The 19,326-nt window shown below is 49.6% G+C and overlaps 1 protein-coding gene across 1 annotated transcript; it reads right to left on the minus strand.

Annotated features, from left to right (window-relative positions):
• Positions 1-630: 630 nt before the first annotated feature.
• On the minus strand, positions 631-18,223 carry VPS25 (vacuolar protein sorting 25 homolog). Its single transcript, XM_060255593.1, has 6 exons — positions 18,029-18,223; positions 14,037-14,182; positions 8,093-8,146; positions 7,204-7,292; positions 2,598-2,673; positions 631-1,173 (listed from the first exon to the last, which is right to left on the minus strand). The coding sequence occupies exons 1-6, from the start codon at positions 18,076-18,078 to the stop codon at positions 1,061-1,063; spliced, it is 528 nt and encodes a 175-aa protein (XP_060111576.1). The 5' UTR covers positions 18,079-18,223; the 3' UTR covers positions 631-1,060.
• Positions 18,224-19,326: the final 1,103 nt, after the last annotated feature.

Below are 19,326 nucleotides of genomic sequence, written 5' to 3' on the forward strand. Positions count from 1 at the left end.
TTACAGTTTGTAGTACCACTGATCAGCCTCAGCCTTTCTTTGGAAAGCAAGGTGGACCCACAGCAATCCAAGCTGTTGACACCTCCAGGCTAGACTACTGTAACACAATATATGCAGGGCTGTCCTTGGAAATGGTTCATACATGTCCTGTGTTAACTACACATTTCACTTCGCTGGATGGACCGCTTGCTCCTTTCTAGACAGAATTCAAGGAGTATCTGACTTTTAACCTTGTTTATAGAACTCTTTCATCTTTTTTTTTTTAGCACCAGCAGAAAACTCGAGTCTGGTAGGCATATTAACTGTGGTTTTACTCCCCCATTGGCTTGGGGATTTTTTTAAAAACTTGGGTCAGTTCTGGTGGGTGCAAAAAACATTCCTTGTCTTGTCATCAGGGGGTGGGGAATCTCATCTTGCTCTGGATTAGCTTCCCCTCCTTTAGATGTGGAAAAGCCCTCCTTTCTATTATGTTCTAGCGAAGGAAGAACTCTCAGACTCTGGAGAGCTGCTGCCCAGTCAGGGCAGACAATACTGTCCTCAACAAACCACTCGTCTGCCTCCAGATATCTGTATGATAATGATGACTGGAAACCTGGGGGAGACAAACACGGAATCAGGCACACAAGACTATTCTGTAAAGAACTGTGTGGTTTAATTGTACTCCACAAGCCCACCACCTCTTCTTGCTGGGGGTAGTGCACTTGACCACCTTCTGCCCCACTGTGTTTTGATCTCAAGTCAGCAGGATCTGAGGCGAGCCCTGCACAAGGAAGGAAGCCCAAAGCCAGAGCCCATGTTTACTTCCCTTCCACTAGGCCCAGCAGATATTCTGGTCCTCAGAGCTATATTCAGAGTGCCTTGAACATAACAATTCCTTGATGGGGCGGAAGAGAAATACAGAGAGAAAGTCAGCCACTGAAGAGGTGAAGGATGCTGAGCCATCGGGACAACATTTGTGATGTTCCAGTCTTTGATGCAAGGAAACCGAAGCACACAGAGGTCCCTTCAGCCAAGAAAGACAGAGCGCCCATCAGACTCAAAGCTTAAAGCAGGATCGCTGTTAAAAGAACTTGACACCCCGCCCATCGTCCAGTGTGATGATTTCAGCCTTGTGTTCCTGCTGCAAAGCCTGCAATGCGCGGAGGAGCAGGGATTCTTCTAACCCATGGAACTCTGGGAAGAGGACAAGACAGCCAGTCAAGAGAAGTGGCTTTCACCTATATGAAAAAACAACCCTCCAGGATGCCAACTACACAGAGACAGCATTCCACACAAAAGCTTACATCCAGAATTAAACTTTATTGGTCTTAAAGGTGCCACTGGACTTAAACTTTGTGCTCTCTGATATATGTACGAAATGTCTGCCCCCTCCCTTTACCCTCTACTCTTCTCTCCCAGGCCACTTCACTTTTTCACTACCATCCCCTTCTCTCAAACACAAAAGACTCATCTAGTTCAGCATTCATTTTCCCAGCAATGTCCAGCCAGAATCATCCGCCAGGCGTGAGGCAGAAACTCAACCCCCCTGCTTCATCCCCAGCCAGGACTTCAATTCTGCTCCGAAAGATGGAGGTTCCACTAAGCGAGTGGGCTGAATGGCCACTCATAAACTGGCCCTCCAAGAACAGCTGCCTAGATGCTTATTGTGCTTTCCCTCAATCAGAGGCATGTTTTTAAACCAAAAAATCCCCAACAACACTGTTGACCAGCACTCTTCAATATTTCAAGGAGAAGCTCTGTTCGCCAGAATGCCTTTTTAAGAATCAACTTACTTTAAAAAAAAAAAAAGTGACACACAACACACACAGAGGATCCTTCAGTCAAGCAGTGAAAATCCTTGTGTTGTGGTGGCGTCTGCTGCTGAAACAACTTTTAAAAAAATCAGCATAGCCAATACATCTGCAATGGCAAAGCCTCACGTGGCCCCGCCCCACCTTCTAAAAATACTTGGTGGGCACCAGAAAAGGTGTCGGTGGGTGCCAAGACACGTCCAGGAACCATGTTTGGGAGCACTGCTCTAGGACAACACCCCACAATTATGTGCTTGTTTCAATTATAAAGAGCCCCATGGCACAGAGTGTTAAAGCTGCAGTACTGCAGTCCTAAGCTCTGCTCACGACCCGAGTTCGATCCCCGGCAGTAGCTGGGTTTTCAGGTAGCCGGCTCGAGGTTGACTCAGCCTTCCATTCTTCCGAAGTCGGTAAAATGAGTACTCAGCTTGCTGGTGGGAAAGTGTAGATGACTGGGGAAGGCAATGGCAAACCACCCCATAAAAAGTCTGCCGTGAAAATGTTGTGAGAGCAACGTCACCCCAGAGTCGGAAACGACTAGTGCTTGCACAGGGCACCTTTCCTTTCCCTTCAATTATATGATCCTATTTACATATTTATCTGACATCATGCAGCCTTCTTTTTCTCAATGTTACATTTGTGCAGCTTTATTCCTTTAAAAAATTATTTTCTTAACCAAAAAAACTGAGAAAGTCTTGCAACAGATTATGATATATAAACAGTGAGAGCATTTCCATAAGCAAACTCAGGCAGAATTGGCTGGAAAAGAGGGCACTCTGCAAATACAAGCTGTCCAATCAGCACTACCTTCATTCTCCGTGTCGTCGCCATTGGACAACTCATACAGCGTGAAAACGGAGTTAGTCAGCCCATTCTTTGAGACCTGGAAACAGCAGAGCAAGGGAGGGAAAGGAAACATAAGGCTCTTTTTGGACCTTTTTTTTTTTAATGCAGAGTGTACAGGTCATTTCCTAAGCACAGACCCACCCACCTCCTAAGGAAACTTCTCTCGCAAAGTAAAAAACCCAACGAAGATGTTCCTCAAGATTCCATGGGAGTCGTCTGTTTGGTTGTTATGCCCTGGCCTTGGGGATTTGTAGGACTGCACCACACAACCAAGAAACTTGGTAGCCACATCTCCACAAACATCCATTTCCTCTGAAAAATAACATCAGCTTTCTAGTCCTTAAGACTGAAGCTTGTGGTCAATACCTCAAGAAAGGAGGCTCACAAACAGCTTATGGAAGCACAATGAGTTATGCAACACAGGCAAATACAGGGAATTTGTTTACTTAGCTTATTTGCTTTACTTGGCCAACTTTGGATTCAGCCTTTGATTCTTTCAACCAGCTCTCTCTGGCTGATGCTGACAGGATCCTGGGTGCTGCTAGGCTGACCACATGCTGCATCGACCTGTGGCCCTCCTAGCTAGTGAAAGCTGGCAGGGGAAGACATAGTTAATCTGTCCCTAGAGTCAGGGGTCTTTCCGGGGAGCCTGAAAGGCTGTGGTTGTTCCACTCTTGAAAAAGCCAACCTTTGATCCACAGGATCCTTCCAATTTCAAACCTACCATTTCCGGGCAAGGTAATTGAGAGAGTGGTTGCTGAACAGCTCCAGGGCTTCCTAGATGACTTATTAGCACTGGATCCATTCCAGTCCAGCTTCTGCCCCAGTCATGGGATGGAGACAGCCTTGGTCACCCTTACAGACAAACTTCGTAGACAGCTGTATCAAGGTGGGTCAGGCCTGCTGTTTTTACTTGACCTCACAGTGGCGTTTGACGCAATCAGCCACAATCTTTTGGCCCACTACCTCGTCAACATAGGAGTATATGGGACTGCCTGAAGTGGTTCTCCTTGATTCTCCAAGGTTGGGACAGAAGGTAGTGCTGGGAGAGAAGGTGTTCCCCAGGCACCCCTTGATACATGGTGGGACTTAGGAAGTGGTCCTCTCCCTGATGTTATTTAAAATCTACATGCACCCCCTTGCCCGGCTGGTGCAGAGCTTTAGACTGGGTGCCCATCAATATGCTGATGACATCCAGCTTTATCTGTTGTTGGGTGGCCAGCCAGATACCATCCCAATTAATTTGGATGAGGGGTTGGAGGCCATGGCAGAATGGCTAAAACAGAGCCGGTTCTAAAACAGAGGTTCGATGGCTTAGTCGGGGAGATGCTGGTGTAAGGCCCCAACTCCCAGCTCTGGACAGCATGCCATTGAAACTGGCATCTGCTACCCAGCGTTTGGAGGTGATCCTGGACGCCTTACCGACAATGGAGGCTCAGGTTTCCAACGCTGCCAGGCTGGCATTCTACCAACTGTGCCAAATCAGGCAGCTGGCCCCCTACCTGTCTTACACTATAATCCATGCAACTGTCACCTCCAGGCTGGATTACTATAACTTGCTCTGAGCCTGCCCTTGAAGCTGACCGGAAACTCCAGCTCATGCAGAATGCAACAGCCTGTGTCTTCACAGGGACCCTGCACACAGCTCACATCTCCCCTGTGCTACGGGAACTGCATTAGCTCCCAGTGGAGTACTGGATCAGGTTCAAGATGTCTGTATTAACCCTTAAGGCCCTTAACAGCCAGGGAGCCATGCAACTTCAAGACCACCTCTCCTGGCATACCCCAAAAGAGCCTTGTGCTCTGGCAATCAACATCTGCTGGTGGTCTACGGTCTGAGAGATATCAGAAGATTCGGTTCACTTACCGTGAAGCTTCCTTCTTGAGGGTATAGGATCTGGGCAGTCCTCCACAAGTGGGACACGGCTCCTCCTCTTCATAGAATCATCAAATTAGAAAGGACCTCCAGGGCCATCTAGTCCAACCCCCTGCACAATGCAGGAAACTCACAAACCCCTCCCCCTAAATTCACAGGATCTTCACTGCTGTCAGATGGCCATCTAGCCTCTGTTTAAAAACTCACGTTCAGCGTATGACCCCTAGATCGCACCTGAACTTCAGTGAGAGAGTCGCCCCTTGATAAAAGGGAATGGGGGGGGGGGAAGAGAGGGGTGCAGGCCTGTGGCAGAGCCACAACCCCTGGCCAGAAAGGCAGGAATATAAAAAGGAGGGGAAGTAGCTGGGAAGGTCCCCCCCCCCCCCAATCGGGCAGCTCTGCCTGATCCGTGGGAAGAATTAAAAGGACAGCTAGGCAAGTTATGGCCATGGTAGCCCAGAGGGGAGAGCAAAGGGGGGCCATGGGTTCTTCATGGCTAGGCATCCACACTCCTTTTCCCTTGTCTCTCTCCCCACACCTCGCCCCATCCCTTCTCTGGTTCTCCATCTCGTCTTGATCAGATTCAGAGACCAAAAAAAAAGCAAGAGAAGGGAAATGGCAGCAAAGGCAGGCTTAGGCATTGGCCAGAATCCTTGCAGCATAGTGGTTAAGTACGTGGACTCTTATCGGGGAGAACTGGGTTTGATTCCCCTCTTTTCCACTTGCAGCTGCTGGAATGGCCTTGGGTTAGCCATAACTATCGCAGGAGTTGTCCTTGAAAGGGCAGCTGCTGTGAGAGCCCTCTCAGCCCCACCCACCTCACAGGGTGTCTGTTGTGGGGGGAGAAGATGCAGGAGATTGTAAGCCGCTCTGAGTCTTTGATTCAGGGAGAAGGGCGGGGTATAAATCTGCAATTCTTCTTCTTTCTTGGCTTAAGACAGAGCTGAGGAGGGAGCTTAGACAAATGGCACAAGAGTCCCCAGTGCCTGGGAGGGATTCTTTGTCCCCATTACAGGAGACAATGCAAGAGAGCCAAAGAAGCTTGAGACTCATCCCCAAGCTTTAGGGGGAGACGTTTGTGAGTTTCCTGCATTGTGCAGGGGGTTGGACTAGATGACCCTAGAGGTCCCTTCCAACTCTATGATTCCAAGATCCAGAGCTGGAAGGTCACTGGTCTTCAGTGCTGCCCTGCGCTCCCACCATTCTCATCCCCTATGGTAGCCTCAGAGTGGGGTGGGGCCTTCTGCCGAAGCAAAAGGCCCAAGTGGGAATCCATGGTTCAGTCGTGGCTACGCGGGGGAGGGGGGGGCGGGTCTCCCCGCACCGCCGACTCTTCTCCGGGCCACTGCTGTCCACAGCTTTGAATCTGTCTGGGCACTGGCGGGGGGGACACTACATGGATCAGTCCGCCGCGCTGAGAGCGTTCCTCCTTTCCACTGCAGCTGTTCTGAACATGTGTGCTCCTCGTTACCACCACCGCTGGAGACCATGTGCACTGCCGGCTCTCTCTCTCTCTCTCTGCTTTCGCCAGCCATATGGGCTGTCAATGCTCTCCTCTGTCGCTGCCAGTGCCTTGCCACTGTTCAGGCAGGGGGGCCAGAAGAGTCTGCAAACAGGCCTTGCTTCCCCCCTCCCCCTTCATCTGTGGATTGTTTTGCTCGCACTGAGTGCCTGAGAGACCGTCTTGTTCTTCACGGGGCCAGAAAGACTGAGGAAGTCCCTCCTGGATGGTTCAATCAAAGAGGAAGAGGAGGAGCCATATCCCACTTGTGGAAGACCACCCCAATCCTCAAACCACCAGAGAACTGGCTGTCCTTCACCCCAATGTATGCCTCTTGCAAAGAATTTCCTGTCTGTAAGCAAGTCTCCTGATAAAGCTATGTGAAACGTGGCTGTACCCTTAAGCTAGCAGGTGCATTGAGAGAGACTGAAAGCAGCTGAGAGAAAAACAAGCAGGAATCTGACCATTGCTTTTCTGGATGAAAACTCATTATTTTTGAAAGCAAGTCTTTGACTCTGGAAAAGAAAAGTTCTGTCCAGGAATCTGTATTGATCTCTGACATTACTAGCAGCCCTTCTGAAGATATTTTGTACAATTCCAATTTGATGTTATTGTCCTTTATTACAATTTCGTATCCTTATATTTATACTGTGGATTTAGATTTTGAATATATTATAAGAAATTTTCTAATTTTGTAAGAGACCTTCATTCTTTGGCTGCACAGTTCTTCTGTTTGCTTTGACCCTGCACTGTGTGTTCAGATATCATTCTGATTTGCAGGTTTTTGGCTGTGGGGAGCAACGGTTTCATCCTTCTGGCACTCCCACTTCTGCTTTCACTCCTGCCCCTGCAAGACAGCGGCACCACCAGGATCTGATGCCATCATGCTTTTAGGGAACGGAAACATTTCTAATTGTTTATTTATCTTGGTTTTACTCCGCTTGTAAACTATGACTTTGTTGTGAATTGCCTGAGCCCAGCTACTGGGAAGGGCAATCAAAAATTCAAATAAGCAAACAATTCCCTGCTTTTCTCCCCAATACGGGCCCCAAGTGGCTTCCGTTGTTCACCTCTCCTCCGTTTTATCCTCCCAAGAACTCTGCCAGCTAGCTGGGGCAAAGGCAGTGCGACTGGCCCTGGGCAATGGCTGGGTCTGACACTCCAACTGGGACATCTGACTCCACACTTACCCACTGGTAGATGAACTTGCTCCATTCTTCCAGACGTCGCCATAAGACCAAGAAACTGGATTTATTCTTGTCCAGCCACTCAAGATTCCCTGCAATTCAGCATAAACTGCATTTGGCAGAACTGCTGAGACACACGTAACACACACTACATGATTCTCAGCAGCCTGACTTGCTAGTTAGAAAATGCACACGCACACATACACAAGCACATCCGCTGTGACTCTTAATCGCTGTCCTGGAAGTAAATCCTACTGAAAGCCAAGACAGAATTACTTCTAAACAAATCTGCTCAGGAACAGGCAGTCTACTGCCCTCAAGTATTTGGGCAGTTTTTCTGATAGCTCTACAGGCCACCTGCTTTGCGCACAGCACTAAATAACAGGTTTTCAAACAAAAATGGAGGGAAACATATTGTACCAGAAAATATGGCTTTTGAGTATCTTTCATTTCAGAAATCTCCTTTTAGTTGAGACAAGTCAAAATATTTTGTGCTGATATAGCATCAACAGGCAACCGGAATGCACCTCTGAGTGTAGAATTTTGGAAACAGGGTTATATCATCTCACAACGGGAGCAGAACAAGCCCCGCACTGGTGCACTTCCACCTCCTCTTGCACACTCCACGTGCGTGATAGGAGAGGGGAGCAGGAAGCTCATTTACACAGCTATATCCATATACTGCCATTTCAAAGCCATGCCATCCTTGTCTATGTGGGCAGTAGCAACCGGTTGCTATCTTTAATCCCACTAACAATAAACAGAAACCAGAAAAAGAACCTGTTATTTGGTCTCTGCTCTAAGGATTATCAGACACTAACAATTCCAAGGAAGAACTGGTTTGAATGGTGGACACCAAGATGTTCTACGGCCTGCACAAACCATAACCCACCTTTTTTCCTGAGTTCCTCTAGCACAACAAGGATGGATTCCAAAGGCAGTTTTCCTGTCTCACAGTTAAGGGAACAGCTACTGGACACAGAACAATTAATTTAAAAGAGTACAGTGAAATGTAGAAATTCAAGTGGGATAAACTGTTCAGCACTTGCAGTTTTTAGTCTTAGAATTCAGAGCTTCAGTGCTAATCCCTCCTTCAAAAGGTGGGCACTTCTTATTTCTGATGCAGCAGGCTCTGAAAGCTTTCTAGCAAACCTATCATGCAGGCTCAGTTCAGGAAAAAAAATTACCCAACATTAAGAAGAACTTCCTGACTGTTAGAGCGGTTCCTCAGTGGGACAGGCTTCCTCAGGAGGTGGTGGGCTCTCCTTCCTTGGAGGTTTTTAAACAGAGGCTAGATGGCCATCTGACAGCAGTGAAGATCCTGTGAATTTAGGGGGAGGTGTTTATGAGTTTAAAGTGGTTCCTCAGTGGGACAGGCTTCCTCCTTGGGAGGTGGTGGGCTCTCCTTCCTTGGAGGTTTTTAAACAGAGGCTAGATGGCCATCTGACAGCAATAAAGATCCTGTGAATTTAGAGGGAGGTGTTTATGAGTTTAGAGTGATTCCTCAGTGGGACAGGCTTCCTTGGGAGGTGGTGGGCTCTCCTTCCTTGCAGGTTTTTCAACAGAGGCTAGATGGCCATCTGACAGCAGTGAAGATCCTGTGAATTTAGGGGGAGGTGTTTGTGAGTTTAGAGTGGTTCCTCAGTGGAACAGGCTTCCTCCTTGGGAGGTGGTGGGCTCTCCTTCCTTGCAGGTTTTTCAGCAGAGGCTAGAGGGCCATCTGACAGCAGTGAAGATCCTGTGAATTTAGGGGGAGGTGTTTGTGAGTTTAGAGTGATTCCTCAGTGGGACAGGCTTCCTTGGGAGGTGGTGGGCTCTCCTTCCTTGGAGGTTTTTAAACAGAGGCTAGAGGGCCATCTGACAGCAGTGAAGATCCTGTGAATTTAGGGGGAGGTGTTTGTGAGTTTAGAGCGATTCCTCAGTGGGACAGGCTTCCTCGGGAGGTGGTGGGCTCTCCTTCCTTGGAGGTTTTTAAACAGAGGCTAAATGGCCATCTGACAGCAGTGAAGATCCTGTGAATTTAGGGGGAGGTGTTTGTGAGTTTAGAGTGGTTCCTCAGTGGGACAGGCTTCCTCCTTGGGAGGTGGTGGGCTCTCCTTCCTTGGAGGTTTTTCAACAGAGGCTAGATGGCCATCTGACAGCAGTGAAGATCCTGTGAATTTAGAGGGAGGTGTTTATGAGTTTAGAGTGATTCCTCAGTGGGACAGACTTCCTCGAGAGGTGGTGGGCTCTCCTTCCTTGGAGGTTTTTAAACAGAGGCTAGAGGGCCATCTGACAGCAGTGAAGATCCTGTGAATTTAGGGGGAGGTGTTTGTGAGTTTAGAGTGATTCCTCAGTGGGACAGGCTTCCTTGGGAGGTGGTGGGCTCTCCTTCCTTGGAGGTTTTTAAACAGAGGCTAGATGGCCATCTGACAGCAGTGAAGATCCTGTGAATTTAGGGGGAGGTGTTTGTGAGTTTCCTGCATCGTGCAGGGGGTTGGACTAGATGACCCTGGAGAACCTTTCCAATTTTATGATTCTATGAAAGGGGCAACTCTCTGTTCTAGCTACCACCTGAAAGACAGGACCAGGACCATTTTCTAGGTTTCTACAGTGTTTTTGGCCCTCCAGAGTAACTGTTTGGCCATTGTGCCCAGAATAGTCTGATCATGTCAGATCTTAGAAGCTAAACAAGGTACGTGGATGGGAGACCACCAAGGAAGCCCAGGTTTGCTACGCAGACACAGTGAATGGCAAAGCCCTCTAAATGTTTCTTGCTTTAAGAACTCTATGGCAGCGGTCCCCAACCTTTGTGGCACCATGGACTGGCACCAGGGCTGGCCCGTCCACCATGGCCCCAGAGCTGGCAGGGTGGGAGCACCAAATTTGGCCCCACCCCACCCCCGGTGGCGCCGTGCTGCCTCCCTGCCCCTGGCCGCCATGCAGCTTCACTGCCCCGCCCCCCCATGGCCATTTAGCCTCGCCGCCCTGCCGCCCCCCCCCCCCCCGCCCGTTGCCATGCAGCCTCGCTGCCCCGTCTCTCCTCGTGGTGCCTCCTCCACCCTCCAGTTTTACAATTTTAGGGCCGGAGAAGGGGCAATGAAGCACCGCCTTCCCGGCTCTTTCCCCGGCTGATTGGTGGGGAAAACCTCCATAGCTGTGGCAAGGGACCTGATGAAGAAGCAGCGCTGCCCTCGTCTCCTCCCCACTTCACTTGCCACTGTGTGACACAGAGTGTTGGACTGGATGGGCCATTGGCCTGATCCAACATGGCTTCTCTTATGTTCTTATGTGACACAGTGTTGGACTGGAGGGGCCACTGGCCTGATCCAACAGAGCTTCTTTTATGTTCTTATGTGACACACAGTGTTGGATTGGAGGGGCCACTGGCCTGATCCAACATGGCTTCTCTTATGTTCTTATGTGACACAGTGTTGGACTGGAGGGGCTACTGGCCTGATCCAACAAAGCTTCTCTTATGTTCTTATGTGACACACAGTGTTGGATTGGAGGGGCCACTGGCCTGATCCAACAGAGCTTCTTTTATGTTCTTATGTGACACAGAGTGTTGGACTGGAGGGGCCACTGGCCTGATTCAACAGGGCTTCTCTTATGTTCTTATGTGACACAGAGTGTTGGACTGGATGGGCCACTGGCCTGATTCAACAGGGCTTCTCTTATGTTCTTATGTGACACAGAGTGTTGGACTGGAGGGGCCATTGACCTGATCCAACAGGGCTTCTCTTATGTTCTTATGTGACACAGAGTGTTGGACTGGATGGGCCACTGGCCTGATCCAACAGGGCTTCTCTTATGTTCTTATGTGAACAGAGTGTTGGACTAGAGGGGCCACTGGCCTGATCCAACGTGGCTTTTCTTATGTTCTTCTGTGACACAGAGTGTTGGACTGGGTGGGCCATTGGCCTGATCCAACAGGGCTTCTCTTCTGTTCTTCTGTGACACAGAGTGTTGGACTGGGTGGGCCATTGGCCTGATCCAACAGGGCTTCTCTTATGTTCTTATGTGACACAGAGTGTTGGACTGGATGGGCCACTGGCCTGATCCAACAGGGCTTCTCTTATGTTCTTATGTGACACAGAGTGTTGGACTGGAGGGGCCATTGGCCTGATCTAACATGGCTTCTCTTATGTTCCTTCCCACGCCGAGGAAGTGGAAGTGGAGAGGAGGCAATGGCAGCTGGTTCTTCAGCGGGTTGCCGCCGCTGCTGTGGAGGTTTTCCCTGCCAATCGGCAGGGTAGGGGTCAGCCCTTAAAGAGCCGGGGAAGGCAGCGCTTCACCGCCCCTTCCCCAGTCTTAAAATTGTAGAAATGGAGGGCGGCGGAGGCACTGCAAGGGGGTTGGGGAGCCAGGCTGCACAGCGCCACACGCGGGGGGCGGGGTAGCCAGGCTTCACGGCCTGGTTGCTAACAGGCCACAGCACGGTACCAGTACGCAGCCCGGGGAACCCTGCGCTATGGGGTTGCCATACGTCAGGTGCACCTTGACAACAATATTCCCTCTAAACTCCACAGTGTTGTGAGCAAAGAAGTCTATCTTGTGAGTGAAAAAACTAGTAGCAATAAAGTTGTGAGTGGGTCTACATTTGACTAGAATCATAGAGTTGGAAGGGATCTCCAGGGTAATTTAGCCCAATGCAGGAAATTCACAAATCCCCACACACAAACTCAGTAACACCTGCTGCACACCCAGAAGATGGCAAAGACACACATGCACACACACACCCCTCCAGGATCCCTGGCAAAACTGGCCTGGAGAAAAATGGCTGCCTGACTCCAAAGTGGTGAACTGCATTCCCTGAGTGTATAAAAAAGAGCCACAAGAACTAAGCACTGATGCAACTCTTCCTGTTCTCCTTCTCATGAACTGTTTAAGTTCACAGAATCAGCATTGCTGTCAGATGGCAAAAAACCTCCAAAGGAGCCCATCACCTCCCAAAGGAAGCCTGTTCCACTGAGGAACTGCTCTGTCAGGAAGGTTTTCCTAATGTTTAGTTCAGAGGTGTCAAACATACAGCCCATGGGACAAAACCAGCCCTCGGAGGTCTTTATCTGGTCTGTGGCCAAAGCACTCCCCCCGATTCCCCTCTCCACATTAAAGATTTATTGCCAATTATTGTTGGGGTCGGCAGTGCCATCGGCAGCTACACGTGACTGGCCTTTTCCAGTGCCTGAGATGAGTTACTTCATCTTTTCCAATGCAAATCCCACCTCCTCATTACTTGGGTCCGCCTCCCCCTCACCTTGCTACTGCATGTTTGTGTGTGTGTGTGAAGCAAAGTTTGAGTTCAGAGGCACTTTAAGACCAACAAAGTTTTCTTCAAAGTATGAGCTGAGTCTGCTTCCTCCTCCTCTCCCTCTCCCCACATTTCCGTGTGTGCAAAGCAAAGTTAGAATCCAGCAGCATCTTAAGACTGACAAAGTTTTCTTCAAGATATAAGCTTTCCTGTGCTTTGCTACTCTCTTTCTCTGATCTATTGGGCTCATTATGTGGCAGTTCTCCTGAGTGCAACTGGGTCCTCCTCCCCCTCTTCCCCTAGCCTTGCTACCAAGTGTTTGTGTGTGCATAAAGCAAGCCAGTAAGGTGGATTAGGCTGAGAGTGTTTCTCCAGACCAAGTTCATCAAGCATATTTCCGTTTATAGATTGCAGGTTTTGAACCCAAGCCTCCCAAATAGAAGGCTCATACTGAGCACTATTCATTGCTGTCTTTCTGTTCTCACCAGTGCAGCTTAGAGGGAACTTTGCTTGACAGCATTTCCCTCCACAACCACACTGCAGGAACAGGGCCGGATCTAGGGGGGGCATAGGGGGGTGTTTGCCCCGGGCGCCACCGGAGGGGGGACGCCAAATTGGGTATGGAGTCCATTCTATTCTATGGGCTTATAAGGCAGAATGAGCCCATAAGGGGGTGCCATTTTTTAATTTTGCCTCAAAAAACATGTAGATCCGGTCCTGTGTGTGAAACAGAATGCTGGAGTAGATGGACCACTAGTCTCATCTAGTAGGCTCTTTATAGGTTCTTAGGACCATGCATTGTTCTCTCAGAAACCCCAAGTCTATCCAATAAACAGAGGGAAGTTTCTTTGCACAGCAAGTACGTATGCCTTATTCAGACGACCATCAGGGCCCATCCTGCAAGGGAGAGAAACTAAGTGTGATTCTTCACTGAAAAATCTCCTTCCTTCCAAAATACAGAGCACTCTGAGATTAAATGAAACACACAACCAACACAGAACAAAACCGAATAAAAATATATAAGTACAACTGTAGGGGGGGTGGGATTCGTCTAGTGAGCAAGCATCAGATTTTTATGTTATACTTTTAACAAACCAACTGATTTGGTACAAAAAGATAGCAAACTCAAGAGTTGCAGCTCTGTAGCATTCTGCACTGTGCTAATGGCCCCGCCTGCGCACCAGGAGGCAGTCACCAGACTAAAAGGGCAACCAGCCTCCTGCAGCACAAAGACCTGACATTTTGATGCATTTTGCCTCTCACACACAGCGCAATTTGGGAAGAAAGACTGAGCTTCTGGTTAAAGCTCAAAAGTGATGCTTGGACTGTTGTGAGTCAAGAGTGAGGCAGAACTGCTGATCCAAAAAACCAGGAGTTGGAAAAGACAGGTCTGTTTTGTGCCTTACAGCTTCTCTTCACACTATACTTGTACAGTAAGGACCAAGACAGGGGTGCATCCAGCTGAAAACACTTGTTCCAGAAAGTGCAACCAGCAAAAACCATCTTCCCTGACAGCATCTAATCCTCTGTCCTGAAGGAATCATCAGAAGTCTTAACGGCTCACCCAGGAGGGTTAAGGCAAGTCCCCACTAAGAAAGGATACGCTGCAATTTCCGGTTGTTGAACAGGGGGCTTTCCTGGGCCTCTGTGACAGTCATGGTGTAGAGCTTGTTGAGGCGGCAGTAGGAGAGGACCAAAGAACACCAAGCAGTCAGCTGCTTCTGCCTTGTATCCACATTGGGCTGCAACCTGAACACAATCACAGGGACAGACACAGCTCAGCAGATGGAGTACCCCATATACCAATTGTATCACATCAGGTGTCGATCTGGAGTTAACTGAGAGCCAGTTTGGTGTAGTGGTTAGAAGTGCGGATTCTAATCTGGGAGAACTGGGTTTGATTCCCCACTTCTCCACATGCTCCTGGCTGTTGTGACCCTGAGTCAAGCACTAGTTCTTGCAGAGCCGTTCTGCACAAGAGCAGTTCTGGGAGAGCTCTCTCAGCTCAGCTACCTTGCAGGATGTCTGTTGGGGGAAGAGGAAGGGAAAGGAGATTGTAAGCCGCTCTGAAACTCCACGTGAAGGGTACGGTAGAAATCCAATCTTCTCTTCTCTTTAAGAGAAGTTCAGGGTAACCCTGCCTTTAGCACTCATTGTCAAAGAGCTACTGATAACACATATTCAGTGATGGCCGACATGAGACAGAGCACTGGAGAGGACCCTCAAAAATTTATTCAGCTTTTCCCCTGTTATCTTACACAGAAAGTCCATCCTTAATTCAACCATCTTTTTAGATACCTCTTAAAGTAAAGTTTCCACAATGTCCTAGAAAACGATTTGCTTTAGTGCTCCATCAGATGTCCCCTCCCCGCAAAAAAACTCTTCCTCATTCTATCTAAATGATAGAGGTTTACAAGATTATGCATGGGATAGAGAAGGCGGGGAAAGAAGTACTTTTCTCCCTTTCTCACAATACAAGAACTCGTGGGCATTCAATGAAATTGCTGAGCAGTCGGATTAGAACTGATAAAAGGAAGTCCTTCTTCACCCAAAGGGTGATTAACATGTGGAATTCACTGCCACAGGAGGTGGTGGTGGCTACAGGCATAGCCAGCTCCAAGAGGGGATTGGATAAGTATATGGAGCAGAGGTCCATCAGTGGTTATTGGCCACAGGGTATGGATGGAATTCTCTGTCTCGGGCAGTGATGCTCGGTATTCTTGTGCTTTTGGGAGGGGGGCACAGTGGAAGCGCTTCTAGCCCCACTAATGGACCTCTTGATGGCACTTGGGTTTTTTGGCCACTGTGTAACACAGTGTTGGACTGGATGGGCCATTGGCCTGATCCAACATGGCTTCTCTTACGTTCTTAAATGCTCTGTCTGCAGTTTCTTGTGCTTTCCACAGTAACAAAGAGAAGTAATCCTCATTCTTCTTAATGTGAAAGGTGTTACAAGATCTCTCAGTCTCCTGCTCTTCTAACTTAAAGTAGAAATTGTAGAGTCTTGTCAGTGGACTACAGTGACTGGGAAGGGAGAGAGTGCTTCTGAAAAAGCCACTATGTCCACTGATTGTGGTCACGGAAAGTGAGAGACAGTGGGGGGGAATTATAAAAAACATGCTTTGCTGGAAGTGAGGATGATGGCTAGGAAGGGGCACCTGCACAGCTGAGAGGTCCAACCCAGAACAGCCCATGGAAAAGGTGAGGCCAACAGGAGCAGCAAGGGAGTCAGTCTGATATCACAGACCAAAGGAAAGAGGAACATGGGGGATAGAAGCTGAGTCAGCAAGGTTGCTGGCTGGAATGCCAAAGGCACCACGAAGCAAGGCAGGGAGCTCATTGGAGACAGAAGAGGAAAGCTAAGCACTGCCTTCAGATGGGAAGAAGGAAAGCTGACCGGTATGGCACAGAAACTAGGAAATGCAAGGAAGGACAGCAAAGAAAACAACGTTGGAGAAATGGGGAGGAGTCCAAAATGTGATGTGCAAATGTAGCATGAAAAAAAGCTTCTGTGGCTGTCAGTGGAGTTTGTGGGGACAGGAAAAACTTCTCAGCAAGCACAAGAGAACAATTTCTACTTTCTTCACTATTCAGTCTTCTGCCACATATCCTCCAAAATACTGCTTCCTTCAACTTCTCTGACGCTCTCATCCACTGCTGCCTGGCCTCTTGCCACAGGAGGTGGTGGCGTCCACAAGCATAGCCACCTTCAAGAAGGGGTTAGATAAAAATATGGAGCAGAGGTCCATCAGTGGCTATTAGCCACAGTGTGTGTGTGTGTGTGTGTGTGTGTATGTATGTATATATATATATATATTTGGCCGCTGTGTGACACAGAATGTTGGACTGGATGGGCCATTGGCCTGATCTAACATGGCTTCTCTTATGTTCTTATGTTCTTGCTCTCCACCATCTTTCTCTCCACAGGAAACAATTTCCCTGGAATGGCCGTGGGTCAGCCATAGCTCTAGCAGAGGTGTCCTTGAAAGGGCAGCTGCTGTGAGAGCCCTCTCCAGCCCCACCCACCTCACAGGGTGTCTGTTGTGGGGGAGGAAGGGAAAGGAGATTGTGAGCCGCTCTGAGACTCTTGGGAGTGGAGGGCGGGATATAAATCCAATATCTTCATCTACCTCACAGGGTGTCTGTTGTGGGGGAGGAAGGGAAAGGAGATTGTGAGCTGCTCTGAGACTCTTCGGAGTGGAGGGCGGGATATAAATCCAATATCTTCATCTACCTCACAGGGTGTCTGTTGTGGGGGAGGAAGGTAAAAGAGATTGTGAGCCGCTCTGAGACTCTTTGGAGTGGAGGGCGGGATATAAATCCAATATCTTCATCTACCTCACAGGGTGTCTGTTGTGGGGGAGGAAGGGAAAGGAGATTGTGAGCCGCTCTGAGGCTCTTCGGAGTGGAGGGCGGGATATAAATCCAATATCTTCATCTACCTCACAGGGTGTCTGTTGTGGGGGAGGAAGGGAAAGGAGATTGTGAGCCGCTCTGAGACTCTTTGGAGTGGAGGGCGGGATATAAATCCAATATCTTCATCTACCTCACAGGGTGTCTGTTGTGGGGGAGGAAGGGAAAGGAGATTGTGAGCCGCTTTGAGACTCTTTGGAGTGGAGGGTGGGATATAAATCCAATATCTTCATCTACCTCACAGGGTGTCTGTTGTGGGGGAGGAAGGGAAAGGAGATTGTGAGCCGCTCTGAGACTCTTCGGAGTGGAGGGCGGGATATAAATCCAATATCTTCATCTACCTCACAGGGTGTCTGTTGTGGGGGAGGAAGGTAAAGGAGATTGTGAGCCGCTCTGAGACTCTTCGGAGTGGAGGGTGGGATATAAATCCAATATCTTCATCTACCTCACAGGGTGTCTGTTGTGGGGGAGGAAGGGAAAGGAGATTGTGAGCCGCTCTGAGACTCTTTGGAGTGGAGGGAGGGATATAAATCCAATATCTTCATCTGCCTCACAGGGTGTCTGTTGTGGGGGAGGAATGGAAAGGAGATTGTGAGCTGCTCTGAAACTCTTCGGAGTGGAGGGCGGGATATAAATCCAATATCTTCATCTACCTCATGGGGTGCCTGTTGTGGGGGAGGAAGGGAAAGGAGATTGTGAGCTGCTCTGAGACTCTTCGGAGTGGAGGGTGGGATATAAATCCAATATCTTCATCTTCTTCTTCCCTACGGGTGGAACCGATACTCCCTTGTGAGCAAGAATTCTACTTTGTGAGCTACAGAAATGATTAAAGTGGTGAGTCAGTGCATGAATTAGCTTGCCATTTTCCCCTGAGCCGAGACAAAAATGCCTCAGCTTGGAGGGAACCCTGGGAGGAACCCAGGGCGCTCCTTCCCTCCCAGACCCTCGCGGCTTCAGCTCCTCCCTTCATTCCCACCTGAGCTGTTCAGAGCGGCGTCAGAGCTCTCCCTCCCTCCCAGCAGGGCCGGGGCCTTTTGCCAGCCCTCCCGTCCCTCCCCGGGCAGCAGCAGAGCAGCCAGCCGGCGTGCAGGACCAGGCAGCGGCTTCTCTCCCTCGGAAGCAGGCGGCCAGAGGGCGACCCAAAGCCCCGCCGGGCTCGCGGCCTCTCCCGCCCAGACTCACGTGAAGAAGGGCGGGAAGCTGTACTGCCAGGGCCACTCGAAGCTCATCATCGCCGCCCGACGGACCTTCCGCCACTTCCCGGCAGCTGCCGGTCCGCCTCTGGATGCGCTCCGCCTGCCCCGCCGCCCCGCCGACAGGTTCCGCCCGCCCACGCGCCTTCCCCTCAGAGACCAGAAGCCCCGCCCCGGCCACGCCCCCCGGCGCCCGCTGAGGGGCTCTGAAGGGTGGAAGAGGAGCCGGAAGAGCCGATTATCGCCGCGCTCCTTCCTTCGCACTTGCTCCTGGGAAATGTAGTCTTGACGCAAAGAGGAAAAAGGGCCCCCCCCAACCCCTTCCCGGGAAGTTGCGGCTCTTTCTTGTCCTGGTGGGAAGCTCTGTCGCTGGCTGGGCCCCCATAGGGGGTCAACGGCAGTCCTTGTGACCGGGAGACTTGTGGCTGGAGCCTGCGGGGTTTGGGGAGGGGTCTCAATTAGGGTTGCCACTCCCCAGGTGGCGGCAGGGGATTCCCCGGTTTGGAGGCCCTCCCCCCCACTTTAGGGTCGTCAGAAAGCAGGGGGCGGGGAGGAAATGTCTGCTGGGAACTCTATTATTCCCTATGGAGATTTATTCCCATAGAAAATCATGGAGAATTGATCCGTGGGTATCTGGGGCTCTGTGGGGGCTGTTTTTTGGGGTAGAAGCACCAAATTTTCTGTACAGCATCTAGTGCCTCTCTCCAAAATACCCCCCAAGTTTCAAAAGGATTGGACCAGGGGGTCCGATTCTATGAGCCTCAAAAGAAGGTGCCCCTATCCTTCATAATTTCCGATGGAAGGAAGGCATTGAAAAGGTGTGCCGTCCCTTTCAATGTGATGGACAGAACTCCCTTTGGAGTTCAATGGTGCTTGTCACAGCCTTGATCTTGGCTCCACCCCTAATGTCTCCTGGCTCCACCCCTGAAGTCTCCTGGCTCCACCCCCAAAGTCCGCAGATATTTCTTGAATCGAAATTGGCAACCCTAGTCTCAATGCGCTATAATACTGTTTTCTGCAGGTGAACTGATCTTGTAGTCTGCAGATCTTCAGCCACCCCCTGGAAGTTAGAACAATACAGAGGGGAGGTTCACCGAAAAGGTTGTAACCAAAAAATAAACTGAACAAAATAACAAATATGAAATTTATATACAATACTAGGAGTAAGGCCCATTGTGAAGAAAAATGCAGCGGGCTCTAGGAGGAGTGAAGAATAATGAGTTCAACAGCCAGAGTGATCAGCAGCCCTTTATTTCAAATAGCTCAACAACAGCCCGCATTCTACTG

The sequence above is a fragment of the Heteronotia binoei genome, chromosome 15 (genome assembly GCF_032191835.1).
Source record: "Heteronotia binoei isolate CCM8104 ecotype False Entrance Well chromosome 15, APGP_CSIRO_Hbin_v1, whole genome shotgun sequence".
NCBI lineage: Eukaryota > Metazoa > Chordata > Lepidosauria > Squamata > Gekkonidae > Heteronotia > Heteronotia binoei.